Below are 21,564 nucleotides of genomic sequence, written 5' to 3' on the forward strand. Positions count from 1 at the left end.
GAAAATGGGGAGTTATTGTTTGATGGGTATAGAGTTTTATTTTTGCAAGATGAAAAGAGTTTTGGAGATGGATGGTGGTGATGGTTGGACAACAATATGAATGTACTTAATACCGTTGAACTGTACACTTAAAAAATGGTTAAGATGGTAAATCTTATGTCATGTATATTTCACCACAATAAAAATAATTTTTAAAGTAAATACATAAATAATAAATAAACAAATAAATAAGATGATGCAATAGCAACTAGTGTGTGTGTCTTAAAATCTATCTTTGTGGCAAAATAAAAACTTAGGCAACATACCCTTCTAAAATATAAATATTGGCTATAAAACATTAAGGTTCCTGTATAATATGTAGGACTGAAAAAAAAACCCTAAATATTGAACAATAGCACATAAGCTGGGGTGGAGTGGTGACCAATTAATGCATATTGGGATCAAGTATTTTTCTGAAGGAAGGTAAAGATAGTGATTAACTTTAGATTTTTGGAAACTACATATGCCTGATAAAATATCAAAGGAACAGAAACAGGGTATTATTTACAAATTAATAAAAGAGGGAAAAATAGAATTTTTAAAAATCTGGAATGAAAGATAATTAAACGACAAAACAGAGCCTTAATCCAAACTCGTCAGTGGGAAAATCTTAAACCCATGGTTTCTAGGCTATCGCAGGAGTATGCCACTAGGCTGAAAGCGCCCTGCTTTGGGACATTAATCTGGTTAGAAAATAACTGAGAAAACATGGAAAGTGTCATAACAAGAAGTGTGAGAGAATCTGTCATTGGCATTCTCTTCTTGGAGATGGAACACAATCACTGAGCAATTCTAAATAAATACTTAAATCACAGGAATTCAAAAAGTGATGTCAAAACAAAAGTTTGAGTTTCTATTTTTCACAAAAATTTCCAAGAGTTCACCATCAAATTATGATGCCAACAGTACTGTGACGAGTAATCACGTTTCTCACCATCAAGAGTTAATCAGGGCTGACGTGAGGATTGGTAGAGAGTAACACATTTCAAGCCAAGATTCTGTACATGGTTTGAAATTTATGAAAGCAAGTAATAGGCCTTATCAATCCGAAACTACCTACAAAGTATAAAAACTTCAAGGAGAATTAAAATGTTCTTTTTAAAACTTTGTATTTGGATTGTGGATGGATGTGCTTTTTTTTTTTTTAACCCATTCTGTGGAATGAGAGTTTTGTTGTTCTGCTAACAAAAATTCAGGAATGAAAGAACAATTAAATCTTGAAAAAGATTACCTGAAATTTGAGACAACCAGAAACAACACGAAATACACTTATACTGGTGTAGTTTTTTGTAAAGATCTACTTTTTGGTGGCATTGTCCTTCTAAACTATGATGTGATTAACTGAAACTTAATGAGGAAAGTAGGAAGTCTCTAAAGTTGAAAATGAAAACTGTGCCTATTAAGGAGATAGGAAATCTAATTTGTGAACAAAAGGAAGTACTTTGAGTTGGAAACCAAAGAGAAATAGCAACTAATTTAAGTTGGTTTCTACAAATTGTCCACACTTATTATGAAACTTAAGCAAGTTGCTTAATCTTTCAGCACCAGTGTCCTTTTTTTAAAAATGAGAATAAATAGAGCCTTCCTTAGAGTTGGTTGGGAGGATTCAATGTGTAATAAATGCAAAGCACATGGAAGAGTGTCCAGCACATAGCAAGTATTCAGAATTATTAATAAAATAACAAAGATGGACATTTTTTCCTTAAATTACTCATGAGATACAGTAAGACAACTGATGTTGTAATGATGCTAAACTCCCAACCTATGCAAGTTTCCTGCAGAAAATGTCCCAGACCATCTACATTGAGCAGACGTCCACGGGCACCATGAATGAGTCACTGGGAGGCTCTTATATTGGATTATTATAGAAGCTGATTTTAATCAAACGCATGGATATATCTACATGGGGGCTGCTGACACAAGTGAAAGATTTAATGTTGTTGCTACAGCGTTTACGGAGGACGAGCCAAGAGCTTTATACACACATTGTCATGCACATCTTGGGGGTTTAATGGTGTTGAGGTTTGTTGGGATATGAAAGAACTCCACAGTGATCTCAGTACTGTCAATTCTTTGTATGATACTATTCATGCATCTCTGAAGAGTTGGCAAATTTTCAAAACATTTGTAAGCGGAGTGAAGGCATAACATACAGGAAGCTCCAAGGTTGTTGAAAACATGTTGGATTGTTGGTTGTGACTGAGCGACTTCTGCAGATTTTTCAAAAGCAGGAAGTCGTATCAAGCTATTCTTGAAATGCGCAGGTGGCTGGTGCAGTGAGGTCTTGACTGACTTTGGTTTCCAAGTATGAATTCACCTTTTGTTTACAAATTTTAACAAATTTCAAACACTGGGATAAGCATTGCAGGCTTTTTTTTTTTTCCTAAAGAGCTTCTAATGAAACTGTAGACATTTTTCTCTTTGCCGTCAAAGTTAGAAGCAAAATTTCATGGTTTATCATCTGACAGAAGTGACAAACATTTCAAAACCATTTGGGACAGAACAGAGAAATTATGCCAAAAAGTAAACCCCAAGGGTTTCAAGGTGGGAAAAACTATTCTAAGGAAATAAAGTTCATGGTAATTCAGGCAAGACATTGCCCCTACTACATAAAAAATTATGATAAATGTTTATTGCTAATAAATACTCATTATACTGCTAAATTTGTCTTTTCAAAGATCAGTAATAGCAAAATGAAAGATATTTCAGAAACATTGTTTTGTGGAACAGTATATTAAATGAACAAACAGTTAAACAGGTACAAGAATTTTCAGGGTGCCTGCCCGCCACACCCACACCTCCACATACCCCACTGTCCTGGGTGAGCCACATGGCCCTCCTCCTGGCCACAGCTGATGGACTGAGGCTTCACCATGAACTTGTTGCTGATCCTGACTTGGGGCTTAGCTCAAACAACGAGACTCTCTCCCAGGCATTTGAGCTAAGTGACTCAGAGGAAAATGAGACTTGGTAGTGGGCACAGGGGCAGAGAGTGTAGCAAACCAGGGAGGTGCGGGCTGTGCCTGGAGCCCCTGAGAGCTGGGCTCCAAATGAGCCCAGGGCAGCAGCCCCTGCAGAAAGGCCAACCTGGCTTCAGTCTGAAGGTCTACTGAACTCAAGGTCAGGAGCACAGCCTTTCTCGTGGAACTGCTCCTCCCAGGTCTGTCTCCACTGAGCAACTCTGAAGTCTTTGAGAGCGGTCCTTACATTTTGTTATCTCACGTCCTCCTATGGTATATGTTTGCCAGGCGTCTTGGGAAATGGATTAATTAGGATAAGAGAACAGTTGGGAAATCCACTGGGTGAGGGATGTGTGGTAGATACTGCAGGAGAGGACCCCTGATCTCTTACTGGATCCCCTGGAAGGGGGCTGGAGTGTTGGTGGCATCAGTGGCTGGGGAGGGCTCCAGAAGAAGATGGTGAGACAGCCTGGAGAAGTCTCAGGAGCCTGGTGTTGAGGACAGGCTAATTTGTGAACAAAAGGATGTATTTTGAGTTGGAAACCAAAGAGAAATAGCAACTGATTTAAGTTGGTTTCTACAAATTGTCCACACTTATTATGAAACTTAGGCAAGTTGCTTAATCGTTCAGCACCAGTTTCCTTATCAGGGGCTGATAATATAGATGCTCTTCCCCGGGAGGGCAGCCCTGCGTGAGCCCAGGGCCTCAGAACCAGTGCTTCAAAGACACCTGCCATCTGGCCTCATCTGCTCCTCTCTGACTGACCCCAGGCCACCCAGCCAGCTGGTGTCCCTGTCCCCACACACCATGCCCATCCCTGCTCAGTGCCTGTGCCTTCCACCTCCCTGCCAAGGCCAACCCTGCTCAACCTTCAAGGCCTGTTCTAAACTCACTTCTTCCAGGCAACCTTCCCCACCCTCCTCCTGTTCGGTGCCCTTTAAGTCTCCAGTCCTCCACTTATACCTGCATTTGTTTAACTTAGGAAAGGCATGCGGCAGGAACCCAGGACTCCCCAGGGCCATAGCATAAAAGGAACAAAACAGCCACTGCCTTTGATTCCTATACCAAAAATTTAGGCCCTCCGCACCCCCTTTTTGTCTCATCCCACGGCCTGTCCTCCAGTGAGAAAGGAAAGACAGAAGTTCTTTACTCCCACATGCATGTCTAGGGTTCCGGTCCTCTTCCTCCCATGTCCAGGGAGCCTCTGGTTTCAGCTTTTCTCTCTCCTTGTGCCTCTGCAAAGGCACCAGATGCTTCTCCCTGCTGCAGCCCATCCACTCACCTCTATCCAGCCCCAGGACACCCTTGTCTCTCCTCCAGGCTGTAGCATCAGTCCGGGCCCAGCCCAGCACCTGGCAGCCAACTGTCCTTGAATGGGCACATTAGCACTCATGTGTGGCCAGCCCAGGATTCTCAGTAAGCAGGGACAAGCCTCTTGTTATCCTAATGAGCTGGCTGGCAGCTCTTCTGGAGACCCCCCCTCCCCTCTTCCTCCAGGTGTCACAGACTTTGTCCCCTCATTACACCCCTGGGTCTGCACTGCCCTTCCCACCCTGCCTCCACCTGCAGCTCAGGCCTCCATTTCCCATAGTCTGGGAGCCTGAATCTGAGTCTTGACTTGTCTGGTGTCCTCAATGCTGACATTGTCATTGGTGGAATTTCTGGTTGCTTAGACATGAACCACAGAAAAGGCCAGGACAGGCTAAGCTGAGCTCTCTCTTGCAGTGGAAGCCCCCTCTCACTTCCTTCAGTGCCATTTGCTCTTCCTCCAGGAAGCCTCTCTTACCACTCTAAATCTAACTCACCCGGGTCACCAGTTCTCTCCAAAGAAGTCTGACGCTCACCAATGGTGTTATAACCTGGGTTCACCTTTTGCATCTGTATAAGAACTTTGTAAGTATATAGAATGTTGTGATTCTGCACTTTCCCCAATACTCAACAGATATTTACCCACCACATACTACGTGCCAAGCAGTGTACTTGGTGCTGAGGATACAGCAGTGAGCAAAACAAAGCATGGTTGCCCCGGTCATGGAGCTTAACGCGTCGCACATTGGGTGGAACACAGCGAGCAACCGGACACTGATGGGACAGTGTGAGCCGTGCTGAGTGAGCGGCAGCAGGAATTTTGGGAGCAAAATGGCAGAAGCCCAACATCAAGGATGCCAACCATTTCTTGTTCTACCCAAACTGCCATCTAAGGAAACTCTGGCCCAAATAGTCAAATTCCATGCCATGTGAGCCCCACACCCCCAGAACGAAAGAGGCCTGAGGAGACAGGCCCCAAGGCCAAGCTTAAGCGAGGAGTGGGCTAGGCCAAGGGAGGGCGCTGGGGATGTGAAGGCTTAGGAAGACTTAGCTACCCAGGAGAGGAGGGGGGGTAGTTTCCTGGAGGTAAGAGTGTTTGTCATGGTGTAAGTAAGACCTCCAGGGGGCATGGGCCCCGCATCTGTGCTCACCACGGCATCAGCAAAACAGTGGAAATTTAACAGAATCTTCAAACAGCAGAGCTACATTTGCTTTGAGCAGAATCAGTGCTTCCTCCCTTCCTTTCTTCCCTTCTTTCCTTCTTTCTCTGTCTCTGTTTCTTCTCTGTCTCTTTCTTTCTTACTACATTTTCTTCTTCTTTCCAAGAAAATGCATTTTGACTATGGAAATTTTTCAATACACAGTAAAGCAAAAAGAACTACACAGAAATTCTTCAAAATTCCACCACTCAGATACGGTGTTTATAAAAATATTGTTAATATTAATAATACCTAATAGCCACTGAGCTCTGTCTAGTTACGAGGCACTGGGCTAGGACCTCCCATGCATTATTTTATTTGATTCTCACGATGCTAATAAATGGGTCCTCTTTATTTTTTCATTTTTCAGTGTTATTAGGTAGAATTGTTACAGTTTGACTGCACATATATAATATATTGCATATAAATACATATACACAATATACCGCACATTTAAAAAACTTGCATATATGTACTGTTCATTGTTTCTAAGAACATTTAGAGCTTCAGCTTTTTAAACTTACAAAGTTATCAAAGGAATAAAGCCAACCACAAAATAAGAATTAACTCAAAAAGATACACACACCCTGCTATTAACAGCAACACTTTATAATTGCCAAGATACGGAAGCATCCTAAGTGCACATCAATACTTGAACAGATAAGGAAGATGCAGCACATATATGTCATGGGATACAGCTCACCCGTAAGAAAGAAGGCTATTTTGCCATTTATGGCCCTCCACTCCCTTTCAGATGGGTCCTCTTTTTAACTCAACCCCACAGGCGAGGAAACGGAGACACAGTTTAAGAAGGAGACAGAACTGCACCTTGAATCCAGGCAGGCGAGAAGCAACTTGAACGATAAACAATGTTAAATTTTTGTTGTACATATTCACATCTTTTAAGAAAGATCATAAACTAATGACTCCTTTTCTTTTTCTTTTTACAAATATACTTTGAACAAATTTCAAGGAGCATGTAGTTGCACTTAATATACAGTTCAAGTAATCTATTTGTGCTGGACAAAGGAAAACATACAGATGATTGTAACCAGGAAAATAAAAATCATTTGTGATCCTCACACCCGGAAGACCACTGTTTACATTTAGGTTCTAGCCTCCATTCCTGGAATGAATTTAGGATTAGACATATAGCTGCAGCAACTAAACCAGGCAACGTCACCCAGGGAGTCTTTTAATGAGCTGGGAAGCCACGTGAGCGTTCAGCAGTGGGGCGCACACTGGAGGATGTGAATTATGTTGGAGACCCTGCAGAACGCTTCGTCTGATGAGGATGAGTATGTTATAGGCGGTAAGGTTAAACGCTGCACAAGGTCTTTATAAACACGTTGATTGTAGTGGAAAGAGAGCCGGGCCAGGGTCAACCAAGCCGGACTCTCCTCCGGAAATGCTTGAGCTGGAGAAGTCACTTCCTGTCTGAGCCTCAGTTTCCCCATCTGTACAATGAGCATCTGTCTTTCCAGGACTGAGTCAAGTCAGCGGAGTTTCATTTCTGGGTTATCTGCCGCTGTGTTTTGGACGATTCCTGACACAGTTCCCACCCAGCTCTGGCATGAAACACAAGAGGGGCCGGTATTATGAAAGAAGCTGGGGTCAGGGAACACCAAAGGCTTACGGATGCCCAGAGGAGGGTGTGAGCCCCATTTCCCTGGAGGGCTGGGCCAGCCAAGCCGATTAGGGGCCCGGAGCAGCTGTGGGCAGAGGGAGGCCGCTGGGAGCGAGGGGATTCAAACAGCTCTTTCCCACCCTCTCCCCCACCAGCCTGCTCTGTGTAAAAATTCCAAACTCCCAATCAAACCCCCATCTCTTTTCTTCTTTCATTCACCTGCCCATCTTCCTCTCCTCTTCTCTCCTTTTCTATCCAAACTCATAATTAATCGCTCAAGGCAAAAGTAATGAATGTTAATTGGCCATCTGTAGGAAGACTAATTAAAATCTACCACGCTGGGGTTTCAAACATACCTATAGCAACGGAGTGAATCGGGAATGAGGCGAGGAGGGACTGAGGTAACAGCTGAAAGACTGCAAAACACCATTGGGCTTAGGTGTGAGGGAACGACGCCAGAGAGGGGCTGAGATGCTGCGGAGAGAGGGAGAGAGAGAGAGGGAGAGAGAGAGACCCACTTGGTTTACTTTTACCACCGCAGGACCTGGCATCTCCTTGCTTTCTGTTTTGCATTTAGCAAACACATTCATACATTCCCCTCTCACTGGACATGGCTTAAGGGGTGGCTGGAGTTTGTCAGCACACAATTTTTGTCCCTCAGTCACAGGCCCGAACACACCCTTTATTTGAGAACACCTGCACCATGTCAAAATCACACACACACACACACACACACGTGCTAGTTAAATCTCATGCACAGCTTTTCACAAGTTCAGTCTTGCAAGGCCATACCCTGTCACATGGAAATACGTGCACACCCAGGGATAAACTGAGACAACCCAGGGACACAACATGTGGTTACACACAATCACACGCAATCACGTCTGTATCCTGTGGTTTAAATATACACGCTGACTGTATGCAAATGTAAATGCGGGTCCTTACAGTAGTTTATATTTACACTCACATTCACAGAACCCTCCTCTAGGTAAGGGCAGTTAGACACCCAAACCACATTTTCATGCACACACTGTTATCCGGCAAGCTTCACATCAAAGTGCTTACACGCAATACACACACAATTACAAAAGTCCCCCAGGTCAGGGGGGGGTCTGCCAGCCTGAGGAATGGGTGGCAGGCCCTTAGAGCTCAGTATCTTGACAGGGTCCGTTCCCTGGCTCTGGGGAGGCTTCTACATTGGGTGGGCTTGACCCAGGGGCTGGGTCCATTCGACCAGGGTCCCTGTTTTCTTGTACTTAGAGCGAGAAGGCTGCCTTCCTTTCTGAACAGTTTCTGAGGCCTCTTCCTCATGGCTGTAAAATCCCTTTATGGTAAGTTTAGATGAGAGCAGGAGGAAGTGCAAACACCAAAAAGTACTTCCTGGCACATGGGGCTGGGGGATGGAAACCTGGGAAGGGTCACCAGAGAGAAAGGAGACAGGGTTCCACCCGGGGGTCCTCACAAGAAAGGGCAGAGCATCCACGGGCTTTGTGTCAGCTCTCGCTGCTCAGGATCCCAGGTTCTCAGCTCAGTGTCCAAGCTCATCCCCACGCCCAGCAGGGGAAGCAGCTGGGGGGAGAGCAGGCCCGAGGAGGGCAATGGCCTCAGTGCTCCCAGAGGGACCTGCACGCCAGGTGCATCCCTGGAGGTCAGGAGTCAGCCACAGAAGGAATCCCCAGCTGTAATAAGCAGGCAGAAAAGAATCCCTGATGTCCCAGGAGTGACCAACATGCATGAAGCCAGGCAGTCATCACCACCCCTCTGGGACCCAGGGGGCTTGGCTACTTTATTCCCACCTGACACGTGAGGATGCCCAGCTGCTCCGATTATGCAGGGCCACGTGGCTGTAAGAGGCCAAGCCAGGCCACAGAAGCCAGGCCCGGTGCTGGCCCTCTCCCTGTGCAGGACGGGAAGGAGCGGGGCCCGCCTGCCCGCCTGTGGAATTTCCGGAGAGCTGCAGGCCCTTGGGGATCTCCCTCTGCCAGGCTAAGGCCTCAGGGTGCTCTGGGAGGAACAGGCGTGCACACGCGCACACACACACGCACACACACAGGCTCTCACACGCACGCTCACACACACCACCCTATGACAGCTTCTACATTTGGAGCTGACAGATGTGCTAGGTAACAGCTCGGCACTGCCTGTGCAGCTGAGGCCCCGCATCGGAGTGGGATTATTTCCAGCAAGGCTCAGGGTGGCTGCGTGAGCGCAGGCCCGGGTGTGTGTGAGTGTGTGAGTTTGTGTGAGAGAAAGAGAGAGTGTGAGCGTGCGTGCTTCTCTTGATCTCTGTCCCTCTATCTGAATCTGCCTTACTATGTTTCACATCTTTCTGCCCATTTCCCTCCCTGTTTCCCCATCTTCCTCTTCTTGTCCTGCCCACTCTGTGTGTGATTTTTGTCGTCTTGGCCTTGAAAGCTCCAGAAAGGAGAGAAGACTTGCCTCCCTGCCACACCCTCACTTTGCCCTGGTCCCTTTCCTGTCACACACAGGCAGGCCTCAAGGCTGGACTCAGAGGAAGCCCATTTTGTTCCAGATAACGATGCAGCTGTCCCTGCCCTGTGCACAGGGGACGGGGTGGGGGAATCTGGGGCTGTCCAGGGGCCAGCTCCCCACCTCCTCGCCTTGGTCACTGTCTGCAGGCTTGGCCTCTTCTCCTGCTGGGCCAGCTAACTCTGACACTCAGCATTGATGTGCAGCCCTCTTCTGCCTCCCAAAGTTCTCTACTTCTCTCTTGTCCCTCCCAACTCCCAGCACAAGCTAAGCCTAGTCACGGCCCTGTGCTGACCCCGAATCTGGTTTCACAGTGACCCTCGCCTTGGCCATCAGACTATCCCTGACCCTTAAGCCTGACTCTGTCCCATCCCCTTCCCCTTCTCTGCCTCTGTTGATCTCTGCCAGTACCACCTGGACATGCAAGGTTCACAGCTCGCTTTTTAAATGAATTATTTTCCACAGTGCACTTTGTAATGCTCTAGTGCAAGTGAGGACATACGTAGGTCCGCGAAGGAAGACCAACGGGAGAAAGTGTGTGTGTGTTTTCTTAAACACCCCAGGTGGTTCTGACACAGGCCAGCCCTACCCACTTCCACAATCCACACATGTGGGCTTTCCCTTAGGGATTGCAAGGGGGAATCCAAGGCAGGTTTGAACCCCCACACAGGGATACCTGGGCTGGGCTGGGGCTTATCTGCAGGGACCAGACTCCCAGGCACCAGTCATCACACCCAAGCCCTTTGTTTTTTTTTTTGGTTTTTTTTGGTGGTGGGAGGTAATTAGGTTTATTTATTTATTCCTGAAGGAGGTACTGGGGATTGAACCTAGGACCTCATGCATGCTAAGCATGCGCTCTACCACTGAGCTATACCTTCCCCAACACCCAAGCCCTTTCAGATGCCTCTCTATACACCTGGCAGTGGGTCACTACAGCTTGCCCTCCTCACTTGTCCATTCATTCATTCCTCATCAAACACTCAACGAGGCCTCAGTGGATTGGGTCTGGGTAAGATCTGTGGGATACACACCACCCTCTGGAGCCTGAAATCTTGGACCCCTGGGGTCAAGCTGGGGCTTGGAAGGACAGGGCCTGGGCAGGAAAGGCCTCTGCAGCAGCTGGACCAAGACCTGAACCAGAGTATAGGCCAGACGGACTCCTGCGGCCCCAAGAGGAGGCACCAGGCCTGGAAAGTGGGAGGGGACCCCTCCCTTCCCTTGCCCTGGGGTTGGGATGGGGGCCTGTGAGCTTGCAGGTCAGTCAGCTGAGGAATCGCCTTGAGCGGGGTGGGGGTGGGGGGTGTCAGCAGGGAGTGGGCCTGAGAGGTGGATTCCCCCAAAGGAAGAAAAGAACTTCCTTCTCCCTTCCTCCTTTTCCCCAGCCCTTCCTGAAAATCAAGGGCCAGGGCTCTCCCCCGTTGCACTAAGGGCAGTCAGGGCTGAGGGGATGGGTGAAATGGGAGACAAAGCAGGTGGCAGGGGAGTCTTGCGGGAAGTAAAGTGATCCTGGGTGGGAAACGGGAGGTGGGCTGTACTGCGCAAGTCTGAGGGAACGTCCAGCGTTCAGCCTGCCTCCCAGCACTCAGGATGGGGGCACTCCTTCCTCTCTCCAGCCACCCCTGAGCCCTCCCCTAGCTGGCCCCAGAGGCTCAGAGTGACTCCTCTGCTCACTGCCCTGCAGGCTGCCTGCTGGCTTCAGGTCCACTCCCCTCTGCCCGGGTCACCGCGAGATGCTGTGGGGGCCCCACCTCGGCGACCGGAAGTGCTCTTCACCCACCTCGCTGTCACCACACGGGACCCCAGAGGTGAGAGAGCGCGGCTGGGCACTATGGAGTGGGAATCACCGCACACACGTTAGCGCTCGGGCTGAGATCTGTGGTGAAGGGCCACGTTCTGTGAGGGAGGGAGGTACCCCGGAGCCCAGCTCTCCGAGGTGAGGCATGGGGAGATGCTGGGAGACCACATCCCTGAGGAGCGGTCCTGAGTAGAAAGGTAGGAGCAGCTTCAGCTAACAGTCGGTTCTGGCACCAGCCTGCATTGTATTCACGGGACGAAGGACAGGAACTGGGGGTGGGGAGGGAGCTTCTGATCAGCCGGGTCCCAGCTGGTCACGCTCACGGACCGCGGTGCTGGAGCTCCCTGGGGTGGGCCTGGAATATTCCCCCCACTCCACTGGTCCTCACGGGCCAGCTGCTGGCTTCCAGCTCAGGGGTATTAAACACACCACTGAAAAACTACCCAGCTTGTTTGCACCGCAGACAAAGAGAAACCTTGTTTGTCTTTTGGCTAATCCGAGGCCAGCAGCTGAGCTCTGGGCACGTGCAGGCATGTATGGTGTGTGTGCTAGCGTGTGCTCATGTATGTGGTGGCCGAGGCCAGGCCGTGCACTCTGAGAACACACGTGGTTAGCCCCTGGAGCCCGCCCTGGCGGTGGGGGAGCTGGGGAAGCTGAGTGCAGGCCAAGAAGCAAAGCTTGGGAAATCCCTGTGGCCAGAGTCCATGGACCACTAAGGAGGCCGAGGGGCGGCTGGGAAGACTGATTCTGGCTCTTTCTGCCTCCCCAGCCCTCTAGGGTCCCCTGAAAGTCCAGAATCATAGAATACAGGGAAAAGAGACAGGTCTACAGTCCTTTCCAAGGCTCTTAAATCCCCGAGCTCAGCGAGGACAAGTGTCAGGTGTGGGAGGGCCTCGCCACCTTGTGGGGACATGCGGTACTCCTCGCTCAGTCCTGGCCAACCAGCCCCGTGGGGAGGGAGAAAACCCCATGGGGCATCGACTTGGCTCGTGCTGTGTGGACAGCCCTTATATTCCCACAGGAGCAAGGAGCCTGGTGGGGAATCTATCCCACTCACACCAGACAGATGGGGCAGTCCAGGCTGGCCCAGGCCCACCTGCACAGGCAAATCTGATGCCCTTGGATGCAGCCTGACCACATTTGAAGCACCTTAGAGAAAGGTTTGCAGGGAAGAAACTTGGAGCTCATCTGTTCCAAGGAAACTGAAGCCCAGAGAGGGAGGGGGGCCCTGCTGGAGACCCCACAGCTTCTCCATCACAGAAAGAAGCGGGATTGAGGGTCCTGACTCCAAGGCTCACGCATTTTCCCGAGGGTCCAGGGTCTAAGACAAGCTGTCCAGACTGAAACCCAGCCCAGCTGGGACCCAGAGCAGAGGCAGTGCAGTGAGAGTTCTTGCCACAGGTCAGCAGGGGGAGGAGATCTGGGCCATATGGAGATGAGGCTGCAAATGGGGCTCTAGGATGATCTGATTTTGATATTGAAAAGCAAATAATGGAGGGGGAGGGTATGCTTAGCATGCACGAGGTCCTGGGTTCAATCCCCAGTACCTCTATAACAAACATTTTTTAAAAATAAAAACTAATTACTCCACCTTCCCCAAATAAATGAATAAAAAATAAAACTCATCTCAAAAAAAGAATACCCATGAAAAACATTTAAAGGCAAATATTATTAGCATCTTCAGGCACTAACTTCAATGCTAGCACTGTGCTGAACATTCATAAACATTAGGTCATTTAGTACTCACAATGCCCCTTTGAGGGAGACACTATTATAATCCACTTTTTTCAGATAAGGAAGCTGAAGCAGAAGAGGGAAGCAACTTGCCCTGGGTTACCAGCAAGTGGCAGAGCAGGGATCTGAGCACAGAGATTTCCAATCTGTTGAGGGCAAAGGCTCTGCTGTGCAAAGAAAAGAGCTTGAGTTGCTCACTCCCTCCAGCTCTGACCCCAGCCTGCCTCAGGCGACAGGAGCTGCCGCTGGCTCTCCAGGAGGCGCGGCCTCGGTGCACCCTCTGCTGTGCACGAGGAGCAAAGAGAGTTCCGTCCGAGTCCTGAAGATGGCTGGCAGGGACCGTGGCCTCTCCTCCCCAATAAGGAACAGGGTCACTGGGCTGGCTGGCTGGCTGTAGACCACCACTGCAGAGCACACATCTGCTGAGCTGCAGAAGGATGGGTTTGGTCACACCCCTGGTTTCTCAGGACTTCTTCCTCTTAGAAGCTCCTCCACCTCCCTCAAAGTCATGTTCATCCCAGGTCCACCCCACTGAGGACCAGGACCATGGGCTGGATGGGCGCTACCAGGAGTGACCATGACCGGCCCCCTTAAGAGCTGGGATCCATGCTCATTCAGAGCACTGCCACGTGGGTAAAAGGCAGAATTGGGAATCCAAGCGATCTGGGAAAAGGACCCCTCCCCAAGGGCCGGGATGGCTGGCTGTGAGTCGGGCAGTGAGGCTGGATACTCTGAACAGGTCAAGGGTGTGGAAAGGGGAATAAAGGCTAGGGTAAGGATAGGCAAATGCATGAAGGAGGAACAGGTGTCCGGGCATGTTCATCCAGGCCAAGTTTGTTTGAACCGGGGCTTGCTACTGGGTGGGGCTCAGTGAGAAGAGAAACAGCCCCAGGACAACTCCTCAGGAAATAAGGGGGCACCCCAAGTCTGAGTTAATTGCCTCAGGTACATTTCTGGGCCCAGAAGAGGGAGTTAGTCATAGGACCTATATCAGAGGAGAAAGCAGGTGAAAAAAAGGCCAATCCACATTTTATTTGTATCTGTCTTGAACGTGTACATAAATTCTCAGGACCCACTCCCCCATGTTGGGGATGGATGGTAGGTTCTGGAGGGAAGAAGCATCCGATTGAGGACATGAAATTTAACAGAAGGTCCTGCCACCCTGAGCAAGGGGCATCCCTGTGGGCCGGGACTTGCACTGTCCTCCCTCCCCTCCCGGCCATCTGTGAATCCTCATGGGCCCTGCTATTTGACACTAGCTCAGCCCCCTCCTCCGCATGGACTGGCCATGGGCAGGAGACCCAACCTCCTCTCTTCAGTGTTTTAGCTTCTTCTGCTTTTCTCATCCCTAAAATTCTACTCCTGGGGTGGGAAAACACCAAAACCCACAACATGTCTCTCCCAAGCCTACTCCTAACTCAGGGTGGTCAAACCAGACTCCTGAGATTAGAAACTTCAGCCACCGGGGCCCTCACAGCTGGCTGGATCTGAGGGCAGGGTTGGCAGTGGCACTGTGGCAGGATGTGGGGAGGTGCAGGGCTCCTGGGTGTGCCTGAAAGAGGGAAAGAAAGCCCCCCAGGAAGCCAAGGACATGGGCTTATTCGTCGTAGAAGTCAACATGGGCTCCAGACTTGAACTTGTCCTTCTGCAGCAAGCTCAGCAGTTTCTGGGCTGACACCCTGCAATCCACAAGCTTCCCCTTTGTCTTCAACTCCTGCAGCTTTTCTCGCAGGTCTGGGTCCACGGAGGTCTCCCGGGCTAGCTGCTGCATGTCTGTGTCCAGGGGACCTAGAGGATGAGGAGCAGAAGACAAGGGAACACGGCTGAGGCAGGGGCCCCTGCTGTGTGTGGGGGGTGGGGTGGAGTCACATCTGGCCAGAAGGTGACACCTCATCTTGGCTGACACCTGTCATCAGGATCATCAAAAGCTCCACACTGTCACTGCTGAGCTCCAGACTCAAATTCCAATGTCCTCTGAACATGGTCCCTCGAGACCACCGAGTCTGCACTTCCTGCCCAACCAGCACCTCCCCTGACTTTCCCACGAAGTACCCCTCTCCCAGACTCAAACCTTCCTCTCCCCACCCCCTCTGCCCCCACAGCCAATCAGTCAGTCACCAGGTAGGACCCTTGGCTTCTGCCAAACTGCCAACCAGGCCCCTTATGCAACACTGGTTCCCTCCCTGCTTCAACTCCTCCTGTAGACCTCTGCTACAGTCATCTTGCTAAAACATCACTGGGGTCGGCAAAACGACAATTTCTAGCTGTGCCCCCATAAAAACATCAATTTGGACAACTAAATGCATATGGAATTATTTTCAAAAGAGCCAAGGATTCCAGGTGAGGAATTACGCCACCTGAGTTGAAGCACAGAAATAAGAAAAGACCCACCGAGGAAGGTAGGAAAGACAAATTCACATACCCTACCACCCCTTGCCCAAGCCCCGGCAGCCCAGTGTGGGGACGGACATGCTCCCTGTGGGAAGAGAGTGAAGTGAGCACCCATCTTCCCTGGGGGCTCCAGAGTCAGCTTGTCCCAGCACCCGGCCAACTCCTGTGGCCCCAGATGGCTCCCTGTGGGCTGTCATGAACCAGGCCCCCAGCTCACCCCAGCACCCGCCAGCTCCAGTGGTCCCACAGCCCTAGGCAGCTCCCAGGGGGCACCTGTGAAGCCAGGCCCCTGATCTATTCCAGCACCAGCTGGCTCCTGGGCCTGGGCAGCTCCTGGGAACCCAGGCTTCTGGCACATCCCAGCACTAGCCAACTCCTGTGCCCCTAGATGGCTCCTGTGGGCCCAGGCTTCTGATCAGGGTCTGTGAATGTACCCACAAACCAGGCTCCCAGCTAGGCCTAGTGCCAGGCTGACTACCACAGACACATGAATTTGGACCCACCCCAGCAATAGGTGCCTAAGGACTCTAGTAGCAAGCCTGCTATGGACATCACCAGATGGCCCACCCAGAATCACTGGATGGCTTGACTGGTGCAGAGCTTTTCCTGCTGAACTCAGTCTATAAAGACTAGAAGAGGTGCCTACTTCCTCAAAGGCACAGACACCAACACAAGGCCATAAGGATCATAAATAATCAAAGAAACATGACACCACTGAAGGAATCTAATACAACCCTGATGACTGACCATAAAGGTGAGATCTACGAACTGTGTGACAAAGAATTCAGAATAATCCTCTTAAAGAAATTCAGTGAACTATAAGCAAACACAGATAGGCACCTAAATGAAATTAGGAAAACAATGTGTGAACAAAATGAGAAGTCCAACAAAGAAATAGAAACCATCTGGAGAAAAAAAAAAAAAAACCCAAACTGTAATCCTAGAAGAATACAATGACTGAACTGAAGAATTAGAGAATTTAACAGAAGACTTGGCCAAGCAGAAAAAAATCTGTGTACTAGAAGAAAGGTCATTTGAAATCATCTAGTCAGAGAAGCAAAAGAAAAAAGAAGTGAAAAAAGCCTACACGAATTAAGGGTTACATTTAAAAGAAACAATCTATGTATTATTGGAGTCCCAGAAAAAAAAAAAAAGGAACAGGAAGCTTATTTAAAGAAATAATGTCTGAGAACTTCCTAAATCTGGGGAGAGATTTGTACATCCAAGTTTATGAAGCTAATATTTCAACCCCAAAATACCTTCTCCAAGACACCAAGACTAGATGGTTTCACTAGTAAATTATGTCTTTTTTTAATGACAACATCATATTATTTTGATCACTGTAGCTTTGTAATAGGGTTTTGAATCAGAGAGTATGATGCTGGAGAGTTTTGTTCCTCTTTCTCAAGATTGCTTTGGCTATTCAGGGTCTTTTGTGATTCTATATGTATTTTAGAATTATTTGCTTTATTTCTGTGAAAAATGCCATTGGAATTTTGATAGGGATTGCATTAAATCTGTAGGCTGCTTTGGGTAGTATGGACATTTTAACAATATTAATCCTTCCAATCCATGAGCACGGCATCTTTCCATTTATTTTGTACCTTCAACTATAATGCCTTATAGTTTTCAGTGTACAAGTCTTTTACCTCGTTAAATTTATTCCTAGGCATTTTATTCTTCTTGAGGCAACTGTAAATGGGACTGCTGTCTTAAGTTTCTCTTTCTGATAGTTCATTACTAATGTATAGAAATGCAATTGATTTTGTATCCTGCAACTTTACTGAATTTGTTAGTTCTAATAGTTTTTTGGTAAAGTTTTTAGGGTTTCTTATGTGTAATATGTCATGTGCAAATAGAGATAGTTTTACCTCTTCCTTTCCAATTTGGATGCCTTTGATTTTTCTTGCCTAATTGCTCTGGCTAGGACTTCCAATATTATGTTGAATAAAAGTAGTAAGAATAGCTTCCTTGGGGGGCGGGGGGTGGGAAGGGACAGACTGGGATTTCAAAATGTAGAATAGATAAACAAGATTATACTGTATAGCACAGGGAAATATATACAAGATCTTATGGTAGCTCATAGAGAAAAAAATGTGACAATGAATATATGTATGTTCATGTATAACTGAAAAATCGTGCTCTACACTAGAATTTGACACAACATTGTAAAATTATTATAAATCAATAAAAATGTTAAAAAAAAAAATAGCTTCCTTGTCTTGTTCCTGATCTTAGATGAAAAGGTTTTATCTTTTCATCATTAAGTACATTAGCTGTGAGCTTGTCATATATGGCCTTGCTTATATTTAGGTACATTCCCTCTATCCCCACTTTGCTGAGTCTTTTAAATCGTTAAGTGGGTGTTGAATTTTGTCAAATGCTTCTTCTGCACTTATTAAGATGATCATATAAATTTTACCCTTCATTTTGTTAATGTGGTGTATTGCACTGACTGACTTGCAGATGTTGAACCATCTTTGCACCCCTAGAATAAATCCCACCTGATCATGGTATATGATCCTCTTAATGTATTGTTGAATTTGGTTTGCTAATAATTTTGAGGATTTCTGCATCTATATTCATCGAGTATATTGGCCTGTAATTTTCTTTTCTTGTAGTGTCCGTGTCTGGTTTTGGTATGAGGGCAATGTTGGCCTCATAAAATGAGTCTGGAGAGTTTTCCCACCTTTGCACGCAGGATGCCTTACACCTGCTGATATGGAAGCAGTCCTCAAGGTCAATGTCCAGTTCAGCCACCTCCAATTAAGCCATCTGGTCACCCCACCAGACAGGAATTGCTTCTTTCTTGAACCCTTATAGACACTTTCTATTCTTTATATAGGAGCCACAGCACCCAAGAATTTGGAGTTAATGGATCTCATGGGCAGAAAATCAAGGAAACTCAGGCTTGGAAGGAGAATCACCCCTCTGATCCTCAAACATCTTTCAATCACTCATGCATCCCTGGTAAGTAGGGACTTGCTACCTTTCCAAACAACCCACTCCATCTTTGGACACTTGTTAGAACATTCTTCCAGAGACTGAAACAAAAACCTAATTGGTCTCAGTCTTCATTCAGGCCCTGGGAGCCTCACAAAAAGTTCAACTTCCTCATAATGCCCATGGCAGCCCCCTGAGACGTAACCCAGTCGCATGGAATTCCGGAGTCTGCTCTGCTCCTGACTGTGGTTTCCATTTGCTCACTGTTGACTGAGTAAATCCTAGGCTGAGCTCAGACTGAGTGCTGGGTTGAATGTTGGCTGTAAGAGTAACTGTATACGTGAGGGAGGGAGGGAGGATTGGGTACTAAAGAACATGAAGAAGTAGACACGGCACTGATTATGAACTTGGACGCAAGGTTTGATCCTGGCTCTGCCCCATCTGGACTTTGGTCAGGTCAATCCACCTCTTTGCTCCTAGGGTTCCAAGGGGAATAAGCTACTGGATCTCTACGTTGCTCAGACATTATATAACAGCTATGTCACCACCTTCTAATTTCAGCAACCTCAAGCCTAGAATAGAAGCCTCACTTTTAAGAATGGGGTACAGTGGCATTATGGTAAGGTGATGAGAAGCCAGATCAAGGGTCACAAGACCCTCTACCCTTTAACTTTCCTGAGGATGGGACCCTATCTTATTTATCCCAGCATCCCCCAGAATTCCAGCACTGTTCAGTCTGGGATGGTCAGTATTCAACAATGTCGGTCTGCTCATCATTCAGCTCACATTTACTGCAGACTGGCTCAGTGGGATGCTTTGCTAGGTGCTGGGGACAATGGACAGTCCCTGCGCAGAAAGAGATGTAAAGAAGTATACATATGAACATAATACAGTGTGGTAAGTCCTATCTAACAATTAGAAATGCTAACAATCAGATAGCACTTCACAGTTAGGAATCACTTTCACATGCATGACATCATTCAGTCCTCCAAACTGCTCTGTCAAGACAGGTAGCATCTTCCCTATTTTACATGAAGAAATGAGGTACAGGCCTGTTATTTAAATCCTAATCATCTCTCAAAGTCTAATCTTTCAGACTTTTTGGCCCCACCCTCAAGTCCAGGCAGCTCAATCGGTACCCTCTAACTAAAGCTGCCTGCCCCTGCCAACACTAAACTTCCTTGGAGCCTGTGTTTCCCTTAAGGAGTGATGGGTCATGATTCAGGGACAATATATTCTATGGACCTTTCCTGAGGGGGACAGAGGAGGCTCCTTGCTCAGTCCCCAGAAGGTAACCGGCCAATTCCGGGCACAGGGACAGCAGTAATGCTTCACCTACCTGGGGCATAGCTCAGCACCCTCACACTCGGATCCTCTGCGGCCAGGACCTGGAACAGCATGTCACGAGCAGCCTTCCCTGCACAGTACAGTGCCCAGCCCTTGAAGGGCTGCAGCGCACAGAGGGATGAGATGTTAACCACAGTCCTGCTGAGGCCAGGACTCTTCGGGAAGGCCTTCAGGATGCTGGAAGTCAGGCAGAGCATGGAGGTCAGGTTCAGAGCCCAGTAGTTGTTCACTTCAGCTGAGTCAGCCAGGTCCACGAAGCCTTTGGACACATCCCCAAGAGTGGCTGAAAAACCAGACCTTAGGAATCACTCAATTTATTCCAGAAATCCCCTTCCCATCCAGACCTAGAGGAGTTTCCCTAGTGCTTCGGAAGACGCCTCCATCTTCTTAGCTCTGCAGATGGATATACCTGGGGGAACCCACACCTGAAGCTGCAGACTAGCTTTGCTCCGGGACAGGAGGCGGGGTACGGGGGAGGGGCGGGGGTGGTGGTGGTGGTGGAGGGGAGCGGAACTCTGGGGGCCAATTGGAGAAATGGGGGAATTTACTTCTATTGGGAACCCCCCTATCCTAACTCACGCCTCCGCCAGAGGGCGCCGAGCAAGATGATTAGGAAAGTTCTACAGGCGTTCTGAAAAACTTGGCGTTGAATCCGGAAGGGGAGAATGGGGGGGAGGTGGCGGAAAAAAGGGGAGGTGGGGGGCAAAAAGGGCAGGTGGGGGCAAGATGAGCTTCCGTGACAGCATCGGGTCTTCCTCGCACATCGCATAAACTAGGTCTTTCGGGAGTCTTTTCTGACTCCTAGGAGACACCTTTAAAGTTCCAAGTGGTGGGGGAAGTGAGAACAGAAAGGGACACTAAGCTGTACCCCCGAAGCGCTCGCACAGGTGGAGTCCGGCCCCGCCCGCGGGGGTCTTACCCGCGTTGTTGATGAGCATCATTCGCTGTAGGCCCTCGGGCCTGGGGAGCTCGCGCACGGCGGCGAGCAGCCGCTGTAAGTCTGCCTCGGCGCCCAGGTCGGCGGGCACCCACACCAGGCGCAGGCCCGGCCGCCCGGAGCCCAGCTCGGCCTCCAGCTGCCGCAGCGCCTCGTCGTTGCGGGCGCTTAGGACCAGCACGGAGCCAGGCGACAGCAGCGGGACCAGGAGCTGGGCCAGCGTCCGGCCGAAGCCGCGGGAGGCCCCGGTCAGCACGCATACGGCGCGCCCCAGGCTGCCCACCTTGCCGGCGCCCGCCTCCATGCCTCCGATCTCCGCGAGCTGAGGCCGGAACCTGAGACCCGGCAGGGGACCGGGCGGCCGCGGTGGGCGGGGCGGCGTCGGGGAGTGGGCGGGGCCCCGCCCGGCGTGGGCGGGAACCTGAAGCTGCGGGCGGAGAGCAGCCGGCGCCGGTTTCCGTGGTAGTGGAAATGGAGGTAACTGGGAAGTCGAAGTGAGCTCCGGGGGGCTAAACTGGAAGGGCAGGAGGCGCGGCCTCCACAGGAAGCCCTAACCGTTTGCGGAGCGTAGCTTCACCCTTCGCCCTGCACCCCACGCGTTTCAGTCACCCGCTGGGAAGCATTCTCTTCCCAAGTCCGGGCCCAACTTGCTTGCACAAGTGACTCCCTCCAGGTCAGGCCACCTTGCTCAATGCTGAGCATCCCTGCACGTGGCCTATGCCAGTTCAGGGATTCGGGTCCCTTCTGGGCTCAGGGAACTCACCCTCCCCGATGGGGGGCGGTGGTAAGAGCA

At 49.1% G+C, this 21,564-nt stretch overlaps 2 protein-coding genes across 2 annotated transcripts in view; one reads left to right on the forward strand and one right to left on the reverse strand.

Annotated features, from left to right (window-relative positions):
- Positions 1-14,160: 14,160 nt before the first annotated feature.
- SPR (sepiapterin reductase) lies at positions 14,161-21,143 on the reverse strand. The gene is made up of 3 exons (XM_010994664.3): positions 20,754-21,143; positions 19,827-20,117; positions 14,161-14,941 (listed from the first exon to the last, which is right to left on the reverse strand). The coding sequence occupies exons 1-3, from the start codon at positions 21,073-21,075 to the stop codon at positions 14,751-14,753; spliced, it is 804 nt and encodes a 267-aa protein (XP_010992966.1). The 5' UTR covers positions 21,076-21,143; the 3' UTR covers positions 14,161-14,750.
- A 41-nt stretch (positions 21,144-21,184) lies between these two features.
- The window catches only part of EXOC6B (exocyst complex component 6B), a 568,031-nt gene continuing 567,651 nt past the window's right edge, over positions 21,185-21,564 (forward strand). Inside the window, exon 1 of the mRNA XM_064494396.1 lies at positions 21,185-21,248. The gene's annotated coding sequence lies outside the window, so the exon portion shown is untranslated. The remainder of the gene's footprint in view (positions 21,249-21,564) is intronic.

The sequence above is a fragment of the Camelus dromedarius genome, chromosome 15 (genome assembly GCF_036321535.1).
Source record: "Camelus dromedarius isolate mCamDro1 chromosome 15, mCamDro1.pat, whole genome shotgun sequence".
Taxonomy (NCBI): Eukaryota; Metazoa; Chordata; class Mammalia; order Artiodactyla; family Camelidae; genus Camelus; species Camelus dromedarius.

Coding starts and splice junctions, on each gene's coding strand:
- SPR (XM_010994664.3), bottom strand. CDS start 21,075: ATGGAGGCGGGCGCCGGCAAGGTGGGCAGCCTGGGGCGCGCCGTATGC. Junction 20,118..20,753: donor GATGCTCATCAACAACGCGG/GTAAGACCCCCG, acceptor CTGGTTTTTCAG/CCACTCTTGGGGATGTGTCC. Junction 14,942..19,826: donor GGTGCTGAGCTATGCCCCAG/GTAGGTGAAGCA, acceptor CTCATCCTCTAG/GTCCCCTGGACACAGACATG.